Source organism: Petaurus breviceps, unplaced genomic scaffold (genome assembly GCF_028583685.1).
Source record: "Petaurus breviceps papuanus isolate PSGF00001 unplaced genomic scaffold, PetGlider_PUasm1.0 176, whole genome shotgun sequence".
NCBI classification, from domain to species: Eukaryota; Metazoa; Chordata; class Mammalia; order Diprotodontia; family Petauridae; genus Petaurus; species Petaurus breviceps.
The window spans coordinates 4,106,400-4,124,379 of record NW_027185771.1 but is presented as its reverse complement, the minus strand read 5'-3'; the positions used below and the strand labels follow the sequence as shown (position 1 = coordinate 4,124,379).

The following is a 17,980-nucleotide window of genomic DNA, read 5'->3' as shown; positions in this document are numbered from 1 at the left end:
AGGGCAATTGGGGTTAAGTGACTTGCCCAAGGTCACACAGGTAGTAAGTGTTAAGTGTCTCAGGCTGAATTTGAACTCTTGTCCTCCTGACTCCAGGGACGGTGGTCTATTCATTGTACCACCTAGCCACCCCAAACCCTTTCATTTTTTTATCTGAAATATTAAACCAATCATCTATCCTCTTTAAAGATTTTAAACCTCAGTCATTAGCCAACTATACATAATGAGCAGGTAGCAAATGTCCTATCAATGTGAAATTTTGCAAGCACTAAGCCCCAGAAGTCTCCTGTAATGGCAAGTGGAACTCAGGCATTAGCTGCACTACCTAAATGTTGACACGCTTTTAAACAAGGGCTAATCTGAGATGTCAACATATTTTTGGCTTTAACACAGTCTCAGATTTTAATCCTAAAATACAAGGTATGGTCTTATAGACCAACTATTTTAGAAACTAAATATTCCCTTTCAAAGACTAATAGGATACAATGCAGAGCAATGAATATGAGATGAACTGCCTATTTAGAGTGTTATGATAAATCCTCAAAAGACATTGAATGAACTCACAACTTTATTAAAGCTTCCTCAAAGACTCTTTGAGAACAATTTCATACTAAAAATCTGTTTAATTCTCTCAACAAAAAATTCAGTTTCTTTTGTTTTAGAAAGTCATAGAGCACTTCAAAAGACTCTCTATGATATAATCTAAGAACTTCCAGTTGACTCTGATGGAATATTTTGCAAACACTGAGTGCTTTAAAATTCAGTTGGACTATAAGGCCTAGATTAGTGTTTTGTTAAACTTTTATAGAAAGTTAAGCAATATATAGGGAAAAAACAGCCTTCACCCTGATAACAAGACAGTGGTAGTAATGACTGAAATTTCTAGAAACTGAGGCTTCATTTCTGACAGCCCACAATGCTGCTTGGTACACCTGGGAAGGTATATTATAAGCATCTTATGAAAGTTCCTTGAGTGTTCCTGGATGATAGGACCTTTTTGACTGGAATGTCATGATAAGTCTAAAAAATTTTTTTCATCAGAGACTTGTGACAGCTTGAACAGAACTCAGCTTTTATCTCTTATGTGTAAGACAGTATTCCTAATATGCTCTAGTCTCAGAATCAGATTTTATCACTAAACCAAGGGAAAGAAAGAATTGAATTATAAGCTTAAAAGAAGTAAAAAGATAGTGTGCTTAGGGGTAAAAAAACTGGCCCAAAATTTCTGGGGAGGGGGAGACCTCTGGGAATTGAATTAATTTATTAAAAATCATTTTCCCCAGAAAAATCACATTTAAAAAAGGCATAAAATCATCAATTTCCAATTATATTTGATATAGTCTCTTCAAATACCTTCACATTTAAAGACAGATATTTTAAAGGAATTAATTACCACCATCTCACCATCATAATTGGCAGGCTCGATTATTAAGGTTCTCAGATCTTCTAATTCACCTTTTAACTGCTCCAGTGGTTCTCCAGCATTACCAGTCTCCATTTTTATTACTTGGTCTATATAAAATGAAACTTGTTATGTATCCTTAATTGCTAATTTATTTTAAATACCCCAAACATCTCTATACCAACAAGGTTCATTTTTCTATATGTGAATCCAGCAGCTTTACAAGGTCTTTTACATAGAATTTAACACATATTCTATGGTTAAAATCAAGAACTTTGACTACTATAACCTAAGATACAAAGTAACATAGGAAAAAATGTAAAATATACTAATGACAGGTTTCTGGCCAAGAAGAGAGTGTTTGTTTTTTTTTTAATTTTTAATTTTTTTTGCCTTTTTTTTGGGAGGGCAATTGGGGTTGACTTGCCCAAGGTCACACAGCTAGTTTTGTGTTAAGTGTCTGAGGTCGGATTTGAACTCAGGTCCCCCTGACTCCAGGGCCGGTGTTCTATTCACTGTGCCACCTAGCCGCCCCAAGAGAGTGTTTTAATAAGAACTGAAAAGAATTTATTTGTTTAGGGTCTTAAAAATCCAATCAAAAGAGCTTTCAAATGAAAAGAGAAAAACTACTGATACACAGTCTGATACCAGAGAATGGCTGTAGTGAAGCCCAAAAGTTCACAGGAAATTAAAAACAAGAAAGAAGTCAGCCATAGAACTCATGGCCTTAAATGTCTACACATTATGTACAAAGAATGGATAAAAAAAGCACATTATATGAGAAATCCTAAACTTAGGAAGTAAATTTGACTCACAGGTGTAACAGATGTAGTAGGATAAGATTCATAACTGGAATATGACTCCGGAAAGTTATTATACCTTATTCAAAAGAAATAGGACAGAGAAAGAGTTAGGGTAGAGTAGCATTATATGTTAAAGAGATAAATGCATGTGAAAAAAATCCTTGAAATATTTTGGTGACAACCAACAGAGGAAGAAACAGAAGTGATATTGTCATCAGCACATATGACAGATCATCTCAAGAGAAAGAAAAGGTGAGTAATTTGGGCAACAGATCCAGGGGATTTAAATTAGCAAGAAATTTGTGTGACAAGATAAACTGTTAATAGTGCTAAAGTTTAGGGGCGACCAGGTGGCGCAGCGAGTAAGAGCACCAGCCCCAGAGTCGGGATGACCTGGGATCGAATCCCGGGCTCAGACACTTAGCACCCACCCAGAAACACCTGGCCATGTAACCTTGAGCAAGTTACTTAACCCCAATTGCTTAGGGGCGGCCAGGTGTTTCTGGGTGGGTGCTAAGTGTCTGAGCCCGGGATTCGATCTCCAGGTGTTCTCAACACTGGAGCCGGTGCTCTTACACGCTGTGCTACCTGGCCGTGTAACCTTGAGCAAGTTACTTAACCCCAATTGCTTTAAAAAAAAAAAAAAAGCTCTTCTCCGAGTGGGAACAGTTTGTTGCTAATTTGGAGGAAAAATTGAGCCAACACGCAGCTGGCAACAGTGGAGCTGAAAAGGAGTAGGCAGTTTTCAGAGATTTGGTTCTATAACACTGCATTTGCTCATCTGCGTCAGAACACTTGCAAACACCAAAACTGGCTTGATGAAAATGATGGGGCTCACTCAGTGGTAACCAATAGCACTTGTAGGCTACACTGTATGTACCCCCTTTATTTGGTCCCTCCCTTCCCCGGCTCTAAGTTCTCGGACTAGGATGATGCACAGCCACATTAAACAAAAATGGAAGAAGATATAGCTGCTCTTGTCATTGACAATGGCTCTGGCACGTGCAAAGCTGGTTTTGCAGGGGATGATGCTCTGGGGGCCATGTTCCCCTCCATTGTTGGATGCCCAAGACACCAGGGTGTCATGGCAGGAGTGGGGCAGAAGGACCATTTTGCTGGTGATGAGGCCTGAGCAAAAGAGGTATCCCGATGCTGAAATACCCCACTGAACACGGCATTGTTACCAGCTGGGATGACATGGAGAAAATCTGGCATCATGCCTTTTACAACGAACTTCATGTAGCTCCTGTGGAACATCCTGTTCTGTTTACAGAAGCTCCCTTAAAGCATAAGGCCAACAGAGAGAAGACGACACAGACCATGTTTGAAACCTTCAACACCCCAGCCATGTATTCAGGCTGTGTTGTCTCTGTATGCCTCTGGTCACACCACTGGTATTATTATGGACTGTGGTGATGGTGTCACCCACACTGTGCCCTTCCCCATGCCATCCTTCATCTAGATTTGGCTGACAAAAAGCGGGTATAGCTTCACTACCACAGCAGAAAGGGAAATTGTTCGTGACATCAAGGAGAAGCTGTGCTATGTCGCCCTGGACTTTGAGCAGGAGATGGCCACTGCTGCTTTGTCCTCTTCCCTGAAGCAGAGCTATGAGCTTCCTGATGGCCAGGTGATCACCACTGGCAAAGAGAGGTTCAATCCAGAGGCCCTCTTCCAGCCATCCTTCCTGGGTAAGGAACTGTGTGGCATTCATGAGACCACTTTCAATTCTATCATGAAGTGTGATGTTGATATCAAAAAGGATCTATGTGCCAACACAGTACTGTCTGGTGGTACTACTATATACCCTGGTATTACTGACTGAATGCAGAAAGAAATCACAGCCCTGGCACCTAGCACAATGAAAATTAAGATCATTGCTCCCCCTGAACGTAAGTATTCCATCTGGATTGGTGGCTCTTTTCTGTCATCTCTCTCCACCTTCCAGCAGATGTGGATCAACAAGCAGGAATATGATGAATCTAGCCCATCCACTGTCCATTGCAAATGCTTCTAAATGGACTGCTAGCAGATGTGTAGCATTTGCTGCATGAGTATTAGCAAAGTAAAAATTTTCCCTGGCAAATATACACCTTGTGTTAGCCTTATGAAACTGGAATAAGCCTCCTTTGAAAAGAAACATCCCTGGAGAAGTTTGTATCTGATATTAGACAAATATCAGCACTTTCTAGATTGCTGAACCGTTACTGATTTGACCTTGTATTCAAGTTAACAGTTGCTCCCCTGGTGTACATTTCAGCATACCTTGTACATATCTTTAATCTAAATCCTGATATAGGTCACTTCATTTTGACAGGTAAGGCTAAGAGTTAACTTCTTTTTTGGGGGGGGGGAAGGGCAGTTGGGGTTAAGTGACTTGTCCAAGGTCACATGGCTAGTTTTTTGTGTGTTAAGTATCTGAGGCCGGATTGGAACTCAGGTCCTCCAGAGCTCTATTCACTGTGCCACCTAGCTGCCCCAAAAGTTAACTTCTATAGACAATTGACCTGATAAAATGGCAATATAGTATCTGGCTGGTTGACATTCAACAGCTGTACAGTTTAGTTCTATAAAGTATCAGATCTGCACAGGGTATATAAAGGTCAGATTTCTAGCATCTAAAAGAGCTGACTTGCAGAATTTCTCTCCTAAGGCTGGCAAGAGTTTATTAAACATGTGTTGCATCTTGCCACCATCCTAGCAGGAATACATATTGAATCCAAGCCTGAGGAACCAGTTGTTTTTTTTTTCTTAACCCACCATTTTCCCCCAATGTCATAAGGCTAAGTTACTCAACCCTGAGTTGCAAAAAAGTTTGCATTTACAACCTATACATTTGTGCATCTAGTTAATTAATGTAAGATTTTTGTATGTTGCATTAATGTTCTCACATGATAGCACTGTGTAAGGAAAAATAAAAATGTTGCAAGTAAACTGAAAAAAAAAATGATGGGGAAATTCAGGAGCTGCTAAATGAAAAACAAGAATTCCACAGGGTTTACGGGTAGGATAGTTCATTCACCTCTAAGAAGGTAGCATTTAATTCCACCAAAAGTAAAGTACAAGCAAAGCTTAGAGAGATGCAAGATTCTTGGCTCAGGGCTCAGTAAGAAGGCAGATGAAATTCAGCTTTATGCTGATAGTAACAATCCAAAGTGCTTTTATGATGCCCTGAATGCTATTTATGGGCCAAACAAAGACCTGTGGTGCATCTCAACTACTCAGTGCTGATGGAGCCACACTGATTAGTGATAAGGACATAATCCTAGAGAGATGGGTTGAACACTTCCATAGCATTCTCAACAGACCATCATCAATCAATGCTGAGCTCCACTGACCATTTACCTCAGGTTGAAGTCAATCCCTTCCTAGGTGAAACCCCAACTGAAGAAGAGGTTTTGAATGCCATTAGGCTCATTTCAGGTGGCAAAGCACATGGTGCTGTTCTATTCCAGATGAAATTTACAAGGTAGGGGGTCCACTTCTCATACAAAAGCTGAAATTTTCCAGGTTACATGGCAAGAAGAAGTTATTACCTAGGAGTTCAAGGATGCCTCCAAGGTCCATCTCTATAAAGGTAGAGGAAATAGACTGTCCTGCAACAATTACAGGGAGATCCCTCTCTTAGTCATTGCTGACAAGATTATTGACAGAGTCCCCTTTAATAGGCTGATCCTTCAACTGGAAGATGGTCATTTACCTGAGAGCTAGTGTGGCTTCAGAAAGGGTTGAGTAACAGTAGATATGGTGTTTACTGTCCAACAGCTGCAGGAGAAATGCCAGGAGCAGAACAGATGTCTGTACACAATGTTTGTAGATCTGACCAAGGTCTTTGATACTTTCAGTCGTGAGGGCTTATGGAAAATTATGTCAAAATTTGGATGCCAGGAGAAGTTCGTCAGCATTGTACATCAATTTCACGATGGCATGCTTGCCTGGGTTCCAGATAATGGACAATGCCCTCGTGCTTTCCCAGTCACTAATGGAGTGAAACTAGACTGTGTGCTTGCTCCCACTCTTTCAATGAGAATGAACACAGCATCAAGGGCAGCTACCACACAGATGGCAAATTCTTTAACTTGAAAAGGCTACAAGCCAAGAACAAAGTGGAGAAGGTGTCGGCACATAATTTTCTGTTTGTAAATGACTGTGCACTCAATGCAGCCTCTGAAGCTGAGATGCAACAAAGTATGGATCAATTCTCTGCTGCTTCTGCTAATTTTGGCCCAATTAACAATTAACACCAAAAAACATAGGTGCTCCATCAGCCACCACCATACTATCCATACATGAAACCATCGGTTACAGCACATGGAGACATTCTGAATGCTGTGGGTAAGTTCACTTACCTTGATGGTGTACTTTCCAGGGATGTACACATTGATAATGAGGTTGACGCATGCATTGTCAGAGCTAGTTCAGTCTTTGGAAGGCTCCAAAGGAAAATATGGCAGAGAAGAGGTGTTAGACTGACTACCAAACTGAAGGTCTACAGAGCTGTTGTGCTGATCTCACTGTCGTATGCCTGTGAAACCTGGACAGACTACCAGCGGCATGGTAGGAAACCAAATTGCTTCCATTTGAATTGTCTTAAGAAGATTCTAAAGATCACCTGGCAGGATAAGACACCAGACACTGAGGTTCTTACTTGAACTAAACTGCCAAACATTCAAATTGCTTCAGAGAGGGCAACTCCAATGGGCTGGTCACATTGTTCAAATGCAAAACATACACTTGCCAAAAAGACTGTTTTATGGAGAACTCACACAGGGCAAGTGTTCACATGGTGGTCAGAAGAAGAAATACAAGGACACTCTCAAGGTCTCTCTTAAGAACTTTGGAACTGATTGTGTGACATGGGAGACACTGGCACAGGACCACTCAGCATGACATGCTCACATCAGAGAAGGTACTGTGCTCTATGAGCAAAGCAAAATTGAAACAGCTCAAAGGAAATGCAGGAAGTGCAAATTTGGAGAATCCACCCCAAATGTTCACACAGACTGTTTGTGCCCAACCTGTGGTAGAGCATTCTGAGCTCATGTTGGTCTGATCAGCCACAGCTAGACACCCTGAAACTTGACTTTAGCATAGTGAGGTCATTTTGGTCCTCTTTGAAAATGAAGGAAAACAGGGCGGCCAGGTAGCACAGCGAGTAAGAGCACCGGCTCCAGTGTCGGGATGACATGTGGATCGAATCCAGGCTCAGACACTTATCACCCACCCAGAAACACCTGGCCGTGTAACCTTGAGCAAGTTACTTAACCCCAATTGCTTAGGGGCGGCCAGGTAGCTCAGAGAGTAAGAGCACCGGCTCCAGTGTCGGGATGACCTGGGGATCAAATCCAGGCACAGATACTTAGCACCACGCCCAGAAATAACTGGCCATGTAACCTTGAGCAAGTTACTTAACCCCAATTGTTTTAAAAAAAAAAAAAGAAAGAAAACGACCACTAGATGTGGGATAGTTTTAGGTTAGAATTCTCTTATTTTCAGTCATTTGGAAAATTCTTCTTATGTAGTTAATAATTTGTAATTCTTTTGAGAAATGTTTGTTCATATTCTATTACTGTTATTATCACCATTTTGTGTGATTATTTATCTTTTGAGGTAAGAATTCTGGTTTTATATATTTGTTACTTTTCTACATAGCTAAAAGACCAAGAACAATATGAATACAATTACAAAATACTTTTCACACAAATAAAGACAGATCTAAACAACTAGAAAAATATTAATTGCTTGTGGGCAGGCTAAACCAATATAAGAAAACTGTTAATTCTGCCTAAATTACTTATTCAGTGGCATACCAATTAAATTACTAAACAATAGATCTATAGATCTTATAGATCTAGCAAAATAACAAAATTCATCTGGATGACAAAAGCTTAAGAATATCAGGGAAATCAATAAAAAATGTGAAAGATAGGTCTAGTAGCAGCAGATTTCAAACTATATTACAGAGGAGTAATTGTGAAAACAGTCATAAAAACAAATTCTAATTTTTAACTTAGAATGGTGGATTAATGGAAAAGATTAAGTACACAAAATACAGAATTAAATGACCACAGTAATCTAATATTTGATAAACCCAAAGATCTAAGTTATTGGAGGAAGAATTCACTATTTAACAAAAACTGCTAGAAAAACTGACAGAACCTAGACATAGACCAACATCTTACACTGTATACCAATATATGGTCAAAATGGGTACATGATGTGGGGCACAGTCAAGATGGCGGAGTAGAAGCAGGACCTCCCCGCAGCTCCAGCTTCCAACTTCCCCAATCCATGTAAAAAGGGGACTCTAAACAAACTTTGGAGCTGCAGAACCCACAAAATAACCTCCCGCTGAGGACAGCCCAGCAGGCCGTCAGGAATTGGCCAGAGTAGTGCTCTGGGAGCCGAGCCCAGCCCCATGCTGAGGCTTTAGCCCCAGGGTAGGCCTGACCAGCCCCCGGCTGGAGGGACTCCAGATCAGCAGCAGCTGTGGCTGTTTCCAGATTTATCAAAACATAGATGTGAAGAACAAAGTTAGAGGTCAGTGCAATCTGGACTTTGGGACCCAGTAAGTGGGAGTGCGTGGCTTTTAACCCCCGGGTGAGAAGCTGCTGAGAGGCCGGCACAGACAGCCAGCACCACGTGGCAGCTTCAGCTCCTGGCCTGCAGAGTGTAGAGGGACCAAGCACCAGTTTGAGGGGTAATCGCTCTTGCTTTAACCTGCTTGGATCTGGATTACAGTCTAGGGTGGAGGTCCTGGAGTGTGTGTCCAGCTTGCCAGAGCTTGTGGAGACCCCAGAGAGGGCACCCATCTAATACCTCTGGCAGCTGAGAAAACCCCAGCATTTGGGACTAAAGCTCCCTGTCTGGTAGCAGAGTCCTACTGTGGCAAAGAGCCCAGGGGTCAAGTGCCTGAGGGGAGACATGACCAGGCAAAGGAAACAAAGCAGACAGAAGATTCCAACACTACACTCCTATTTTGGGGACAAAAAGGAGCAAAGCATGGAACAGGAGGAAGACAGTGAAGTCAGAACTCCTGCACAAAAAACTTCAAAGGAAAATACAAGCTGGTTACAGGCCATAGAGGACCTTAAGAAGCAGATAAGAGAAGTGGAGGAAAAACAGGGAAGAGAAATGAGAACAATGCAAGAAAATTAGGAAATGAGAGTCAACAGCCTGACTGAGGAAAATAACACCTTAAAAAATAGACTAACTCAAATGGCAAAAGAGGCTCAAAAAGGCAATGAGGAGAAGAATGCCTTAAAAAGCCAAATATGCCAGATGGAAAAAGAATCTCAAAAGCTCAATGAGGAAAATCATTGCTTCAGAATTAGGCTGGAGCAAATGGAAACTAATGACTATGAGAAATCAAGATGCTGTTAAACAGATCCAAACAAATGAAAGAATAGAAGGCAATGTGAAATATCTCATGGGAAAAACCACTGACCTGGAAAATAGATCCAGGAGAAATAAATTAAAAATTATTGGACTACCTGAAAGCCATGATCAAAGTAAGAACCTAGAAATCATCCTCCAGGAAGTTCTCAAAGAAAACTGTCCTCATGTTTTAGAACCAGAGGGCAAAATAGAGGTTGAAAGAATCCACCGATCACCTCCTGAAAAAGATCCCAAAAAGAAAACTCCTAGGAATATTATAGCCAGGTTCTGGAAATCCCAGATTAAGGAGAGAATATTACAAGCAGCCAGGAAGAAACAATTTGAATATTGTGGTAACACACTCAGGATAACCCAGGATCTGGCAGCTTCTATACTGAGGGATCGAAGGGCTTGGAATATGATATTCCGGAGGTCCAAGGAGCTGGGATTAAAACCAAGAGTCACCTACCCAGCAAAAATGAGTATCATGTTTCAGGGGAAAATATGGTTATTTAGTGGAATAGAGGACTTTCAATCATTCTTGCTGAAAAATCAGAGTTGAATAGAAAATTTGACATTCAGATACAAGAAGCAAGAGAAGCAGGAGAAGGTAAACAGGTAAACGAAATCATAAGGAACTTCTCAAAGTTGAACTATTAACATTTCCACATGGAAAAACAATAATTGAAACTTTTCTCAGTAGTTGAAGGGAATAGAAATATATATATATGTCTATATATGAGGGTATATGCGCATATGAATACATATGTGAATGTGTATGTATGTTTACAGGTATACATAGATAGAGGGCACAGGACCAATTTAACAGGAAGGGATGATACTTAAAAGGTGAAATTAAGAGGTGAGAGAGGAATATAATGAGAGGAGATAGGGAGAGACAGAATGGGGTAAACTGTCTCATATAGAAGAGGCAAGGGAAAATGGCTACAATGGAGGGGAAGAATAGGAAGGCAAAAGGGAATGGGTCAACCTTATTCCCACTGAATTTGGCTTGAGAAGGGAATGAAATACACACTATATAGGGTATCTCACCCTCCAGGAGAGTAGTGGGGGAAGGGGATGAGACAGGGAATGATGGGAGGGCAGGCTAGGGGGGAGGGAAGTTGGAAGCACCCACTTTTGAAAAGGGACAGGATCAAAGCAGAGAATAGAACAAGTGGGAGGTGGGATAGGAGGGAGGGAAATATAGTCAGTCTTTTACAATATATCTACTATGTTATTGTTTTGCATTAGCCACACATGTACAACCTATACTGAATTGCTTATCTTCCCAGTAAGGGTGGGTGACAATGGAGGAAGGGAATGAATCTGGAATTCAAAGTTTTAAAATCAAATATTCAAATATACATATACTATTATTAATACTATTTTACATGTAATTGGGAAATAAGATATACAGGCATTGGGGCATAGAGATCCACTGGAAGTGTCGAAAGGGGTATGGGAGAAAATATTGGAGAGAGCAGACTGGAGGAGGGGACATCCTATGGGACTGCTATTTTGGAGTGGTGGGTAGGAGAAAAACGAGGAGAAAATTTGTAATTCAAAATCTGGCTGAAATGAATGATGTAAATCAGAAGTTAATAAAGCATTTGGAAAAAAATGGGTACATGATTTAGACATAGAGGGTGATATCATAAACAAATTAGGGGAATATGGGAAAATATTTATCAGATATAGAGGTAAGTGAAGATTTTATGACCACGCAAGGCATAGAGGGGATTATGGAGGTAAAATGGATAATTCTGACTACATAAAATTAGAAAGTTTTTGTACAAACAAAACCAATGCACCAAAATTAGAAGAAAATCAGGAAACTGAGGGAGAGGGGATATATAACAAGTGTTTTTCTGATTAAAAACCTCATTTCTCATATGTAGAGAATAGATTCAAATTTATAAAAATAAGGACCATTCCCCAAATAATAAATGATCAAAGGATATGAACAGGCAGTTTTCAGGAGAAATCAAAGTTATCAAGTTATATGGAAAAAATGTTCTAAATCACATTATTATTATATTGGCATGGTCCATCCATGAGCATTAAATATTCCTCTAGAATTCAGAAGGAAGAACAGATGAAAAAGTCAGGATAACTGTTAAAGTAACATACTGAACACCAAATGCATTTTCTTCTTTTTTTTCCAACAATATAATTGCTAGTCTCCCTTTTCACTCAATTCTCTCCCAACTACCATTTAAAAAAAAAAAAGGAAAAACAAAAACCCATTAGAAATATATTCAGGCAAAACAAATCCATCCCCTGGGCATATCTAAAGTAAAATATATGTTATATGAAAAAAATATTCCTGAACAAGGAAATGGATAACACTAAATTATTTACTAAGCATGAAATTAGTAAACGAAGTGACCTTACCTTCTACTTGCCTCTCTTCTGCAGCAGAACAGGCTTGTAGGTAGTTGGAATACAAATTTGGAGGAAGTTTATCAGCTCTGTATCAGGGGAAAACAAAAATGAATTCGATTCAGTTAGAACTCAGATTTTTACAGTTGAGTTAGTGATGTTCACACGTCTTAAAATATATAAAGCTGCAATACAGGAAATATATATAATGAGGATGAAGACTGTATTACCACTTAAGGCACAAACCAGTTTTCTGGGATAGAGTTAAATGTCATGCCTGCTGCCACACTTATAAGGCAAGGCAGGATATGGAAGAGTGGGCATGGACATGCTAAGACAAACAACCATGGCATAAACCATTTGCATGAGGTACTATGTCCCCAAACATATGCATTCAAGTGTTCTAAAGTGTGGGGAGAAGCTTCTAGTTCCTGCCAGATGCCAACAAGACTGTCTCTAAGAAATCTAAGCAAGAGGTTTCAGCATAAAATGCAATGTTGTAAATGAAGTATGCATAGAAAAAGCAAAGATGAAGTAAGCTCCTAAGACAGTGTCCAAATAGGAAAGTATATTAGTGTTATTTTTCTCATCTCAAACTTTTCACATATTCCATTACTTTTGCGAAACTTTGCAAGGAAAACAGACTTTACTGTTTTATATCTCTACCTGGAAAAATGAGGGCTGCTACCAACTACTTAAGGTCACAAGCAAAGAAGAGGATGTGCTGTGGTAGGGCATTATTTCCAATTAAGAACTTTTCAAAATGACAGTGATTTTCTTTGTAGGCAGAATCTAACACAAGTTTTCCTTTTCCTTTTCCTTCCTTTCTTAAATTTTCTTACCATGGTGACTGTGCAACTATAAAACTTTCCAAATTTCCAGACAAAGTTTATCTGGAACCAGATAAAAAAACAAAGGTTTATCTTAGAATACAATGTTGATTCTGGAAATTAAAGTACAATCTAACTACCAATTCATGCCATCACTCTGAAAAGGAAATATTCCCCATGACTTCCAAATCTTCCCTACCAACATACTATAGTTTCATAATTCAAGAAGTATTAGTAAATGGTACAGGAACATGTCAATTCATCAATATTTCCAACCCACTCCTCCACTCGGCCCCCAGCCTCCAGTGATATTCCTACCTTCTGAGGGAATCTATAAAAACCATTCGGGAATCAGGAGATTCAGGCAGCTGCAAAATAAAAATATAGGAGTCAGAATGTAAGGCCTCAAGTGACCTGTAATTGTCCTCTAGTAATTTGTAACATATTAAAAGAGAAAAATACTAACCACACGAGGTATAAGTAGAGCTGGAAGAAAATGAGACACATAGTAGGGTTTCCTAAATATACTGGAATACAGAAATGAAAACACTGTAAGGATCTCTCAAAGTAACAGAGGAGGAGTTTAAATAATATTTAGACTACGATAGGTAATAAGATTTTAAACACAGTATCCAAGAGTTGGAAGGGTGCCTAGAGGTCATCTTCTCCAATCCATACTTGACCAAATGGTCCTTCAGTCTTCATGGGCCATTTAGCTTACTGCAGTGGCTTCAGGCAAACTGACAATCAAGTTTTAGGATAATAAAGTATCACTTATTATTGCTACAGTGTGCACCTGGCTTTCTATTCCCTGACTGGTATCTTTACCAATCAATAGCAGTTGTATAGGCTTCCAAATTAATAATAATAAAAAGAAATCACAATGTATATATAAGCAGAAGTCTATATGGGTGGGAGAACTCATGTAGATGAATTAAAACTCCATGGTACAGATAATAATTATAGATAATATAAATAATTATATTATAGATAATAATAACATCCATATCTACAGAGCATTTTGAGGTTCACAAAGTATTTTCTTCACAACCCAAGATACAGACACTCATTTTATATTTTATAGTCTTATAGAAGGTAGTGAACTTAAGCCTCAAACCCAGGAATTTTTCCACTATATCATTGATTAAGTATGGAAATGCTCATAAGCTATGCTTTGTTAGGACTGACAGCATTTCCTTAGAAATAGAAAGTCTGAGTTTTTAATAAGGCTCTACCATCACTTAACCATGGGCAAGTCATTAAACTTTTCTATGATTTAGTTTCCCCATCTGTAAAAATTAGAATACTTGTCTCATGTAACTTAATGACAAATGAATATGTGAATATATATAATATCAAGTTAAATTTATAATTGTTCACATGTAAAGGATTTTGAATAATCCCATTGTTATCAAACATTTAATGGCGCCTACTCCAGGTAGGGTATTATGGCTAGGCACTACATGAACAATAATATCCTACCTGGCTTCCATGACGGTTACCGGGATCTTCCCTGTCTGTTCAAATACCTGAATGGCCTTTTCAACATCTTGTTGCGCCTGGCAGTGGGGCTGGTTCATGTATGTGAAAAGGAAAGTTAGAGTAACAAATTAAACAGTGCTGACCTTGATAATGAAATTAAGGCTTTTACCTTCCCGTACTTACATATTCAGCAATGATTATCACCTTAGAATAATGGGAAAGTAACAGCTAAAGTAGTTGATACTCAAAAAATAAACACCTCTTGGATGGTTTGGTTCAATAAAGGACCTGGTTGGGAGTTAGGGATGGCGGCATGGTAAGAAGTAACCAATGAGGGGAGTTAAAAGAAGCAATTGTTCCACTTATTCCTATGAGCCAGTACTTCCAGAAGAAGGGCACCACTCCCAAAGGCTATTGCAGGAAGCTGCCTATAATCTGAGTGCGAATTTAATGATCATCAAAGGCTTGTTTGGATCATGTTTCCTCCCTAACCCAAGAAAAATGGATTTGGGAGGTTGGGATGATGCCTTAATGTTTACTTGTTGCATTTACTTCCGCAGAAGACTCTTCTTCTAGACTGGTTGTTGCTAAGTGGCTTTTGAAATTAAACTGTCCCATATAGTAGTCATCAGAGATCTCATGTCCCAACAGTGAGGCTTGGTTTCTAAGGGGTGGAGGATCCTACCTGCTCTGGCCCACCTGCAATGAAATGCCTCTAAAGCACATCAAAATTTGTTTCTTTGTCTTTCTACATCATATCTAGCCACCTAGACCTGCCAATTTGGTCCTGTTATCAATTTGAGTATAACTATACTAACCTCCATCCCCTGCTTTTTGTTGTTCATTATAATAAAAGACTGATGAGCAACTTAAAAAAAATAGTTGATGAACAAAAGAGAACTGAGCCTAATTTATTAATTTTTCAGGCTTTAAAAATTTAACTCTTCATATGAACTAGTCTAAGGGCCAATGAACTATATGGTAAAATTTATGTTTTGACACTGCTTCTGTACGAGAGCCAAGTGCTCTTAAATAGTTCAACATCAAAAAATACAGTCCTATAAATGAAGGAATATTCTTAATATAGCTTTAAATACAGGTACAATGCAAGAGAAGGATTATCACACATAATTTTAACATCCAAGCTCAACACTGATCATCCATAAAACACTTATTGTTACTTCATATTACATCATTTCTCCAGGTGAGGTTAGACAATTGTATCCAATTATATGCATTTATATGCAAATAGGGAAAATGTAACTTTAAAAAAATATTCTCTAGATTTGTCTTTTCGCATTCTACTTATTTTATGGAATTTTTCTGTTGCTTCTATGCCTTCTTGGAGAAAAAAAAGACAACAAAAAATATAGTGAATAAGTGAAAAGAGTTGCTGTTTGAAAATGAAATATAAATTCTTGTAGTCTGCATGCCTGACCAAAAGAGTAAAAATGAATGTGATAAATACAGAAAAACATGGTAAGACTTATAACAGTTATAAATTTATTTATTTTTGCTTTTTAGAGGGGGGAAGGCAGGGCAATTGGGGTTAAGTGACTTGCCCAAGGTCACATGGCTAATAAGTGTTAAGTGTATGAGGCCATATTTAAACTCAGGTCCTCCTGACTCCAGGATCAGTGTTCTATTCACTCCACCACCTACACCCCATAAGTCATAAATTTAAATAAGAAGATATAGTAAAAGAATATACAAAATAACTACAACAAAATAAATGGAAACAAGGGAACTACTGAAAAGGAATATTATGAATTTATAGTGCCTAGGCTTAGCCTCAAAGAAGAAATGTAAAAAGGCATCTCCCTCTCCTCTTGGCAGAGGTAGAATACTATGGGTGGGTAAGATCTCAAATGTTAAACTTTTTCAATGTGTTGGTTAATTTTGCTGAACTGTTTTTTTTCCTCTAGTATAAGGGATATCTGGCATGTTTAGCAGAAAGGATAAATTGAGAAACACAGGTGATAACAAAAATAAAAGATATCAATAATATTAGAAAAATGTAAAAAATACCCCAAATAAGCTATTTTCAGTGGAGGGTGAGGGGAGTATGAACCATACTGCGTTAAGTCCTTCCAGTTCTAAATCACTATGATTCTAATTTTCATGTAAATATGTGTCTATTTTTCCTATTTTACATGGATCCCCAAGAAAATTTTAAGTCCCTTTCTGTTTTAAATACCATTACTCCATATATGTCTCATGTAAATCTAGGGTTTCTTAAGAAATACATTGTCTCACAGAGCCACATTTTAACAGCTTTTCTTTCTCTACTTTACTTTTCAGCAAATAACAATTTACTTCCTCATGTCCTAAACACATGTATCCAAAAGTAAAACATGGAACCAAATGCCTTTATGACAAATACCATTTTTTTTCTTAAAAAAATTATCGTTGATGAGGCAGCTAAGTGGTACAATGGATAGAGCACTGGCCCTGGAATCAGGAGGACCTGAGTTCAAAGCCAACCTCAGATACTTACTAGTTTGTGTAATCCTAGACAAGTTATTTAACTCTGATTGCCTCAAAAAAAAATTATTGGTGTCTTTTTTTTAATATCACAGTCCTGGGGCGGCCAGGTAGCACAGCGAGTAAGAGCACCAGCTCCAGTGTCGGGATGACCTGGGGATCAAATCCGGGCTCAGACACTTAGCACCGCCCCAGAAACACCTGGCCATGTAACCTTGAGCAAGTTACTTAACCCCAATTGCTTAAAAAAAAAGTCACAGTCCTTTCTACATATACTTCCCCTCAACTTTCTAAGAAATTAATTCTTTGACAAATATCATAATTCAAACTGAACCATAGACAAAGAGAACCAGTATTTCCAGAGCTCAACATTCAGCAGCAGAGGCATCTGCTGAACAAAATGACAATATCTATGATAAATGGCTATAGAGAAGAGATTTTCATGAGGCTGGACCAATACATAACACTAGCACTGAAAAAAGACCTCTTCTTCAATCAAAACATGAGCATCTAAAAGAGACTGTTCCAGGACTACAGCATCTATTCCAGTACCTCTATAACTTCTTTTGTTGATGATAAGTCCTCATAAAGTCCCATATCTTCTATAGCAACCTTGAGATGAAAGAAGGGTGAAAAAAGTGAAATTGTCACAAAATACTTTGTATTCTGAGATTAGAAGTCTGTATTTTCAACAATATACACTGAAGTGTTGGGATCTTGAACTTGCCTTGAGATCAGCCAATCGAGTCTTGGCTAGTGTAACATAATCCGTAAGCAAAGACCGATATTTTACTGGTACCAGCGGTGGGTGAAGAATGTGTATCTGAAGGCAAAAGGGCAGAGTAGAATCACTTTATCAAGTTAGATATTTTTACAGCTCCATTATAGAGGCTTTACAATTTTATCACAAAAGCTGCTTCTCTTGAGAATTCAGAAAAAAGCTAACATCAATTTATAAAACCCAAATGCAAAAAAGGAAAGACAACATCCATGCCAAAAAAAACAAAAGAAACTCTGGATCCTTAATACTCAAGTTATCAAAGTAACTTTTACACTTAAAATTCTCAGTTCATCTTAAGATATTTAAAAAATAATAACAGGGGGCGGCTAGAAGGAGCAGTGAATAAAGAGCTGGCACTAGAGTCAGGAGGATCCAAGTTTAGTTCCAGCCTCAGACACTTGACACCCACACAAAAAAAACTAGCCGTGTAACCTTG

The 17,980-nt window shown here is 38.7% G+C and overlaps 1 protein-coding gene across 3 annotated transcripts in view; it reads right to left on the bottom strand.

The window, feature by feature from the left end:
* Positions 1–17,980, bottom strand: part of FANCA (FA complementation group A) — a 114,954-nt gene that overhangs the window by 63,216 nt on the left and 33,758 nt on the right. For all 3 annotated transcript variants that reach the window (XM_069085513.1, XM_069085511.1, XM_069085514.1), the window contains 7 exons: positions 17,491–17,586; positions 17,316–17,375; positions 14,280–14,368; positions 13,264–13,324; positions 13,116–13,165; positions 11,980–12,056; positions 1,405–1,512 (listed from right to left, as the gene is read on the bottom strand). In XM_069085513.1, the coding sequence (XP_068941614.1) occupies positions 1,405–1,512; positions 11,980–12,056; positions 13,116–13,165; positions 13,264–13,324; positions 14,280–14,368; positions 17,316–17,375; positions 17,491–17,586 (541 nt within the window). The remainder of the gene's footprint in view (positions 1–1,404; positions 1,513–11,979; positions 12,057–13,115; positions 13,166–13,263; positions 13,325–14,279; positions 14,369–17,315; positions 17,376–17,490; positions 17,587–17,980) is intronic.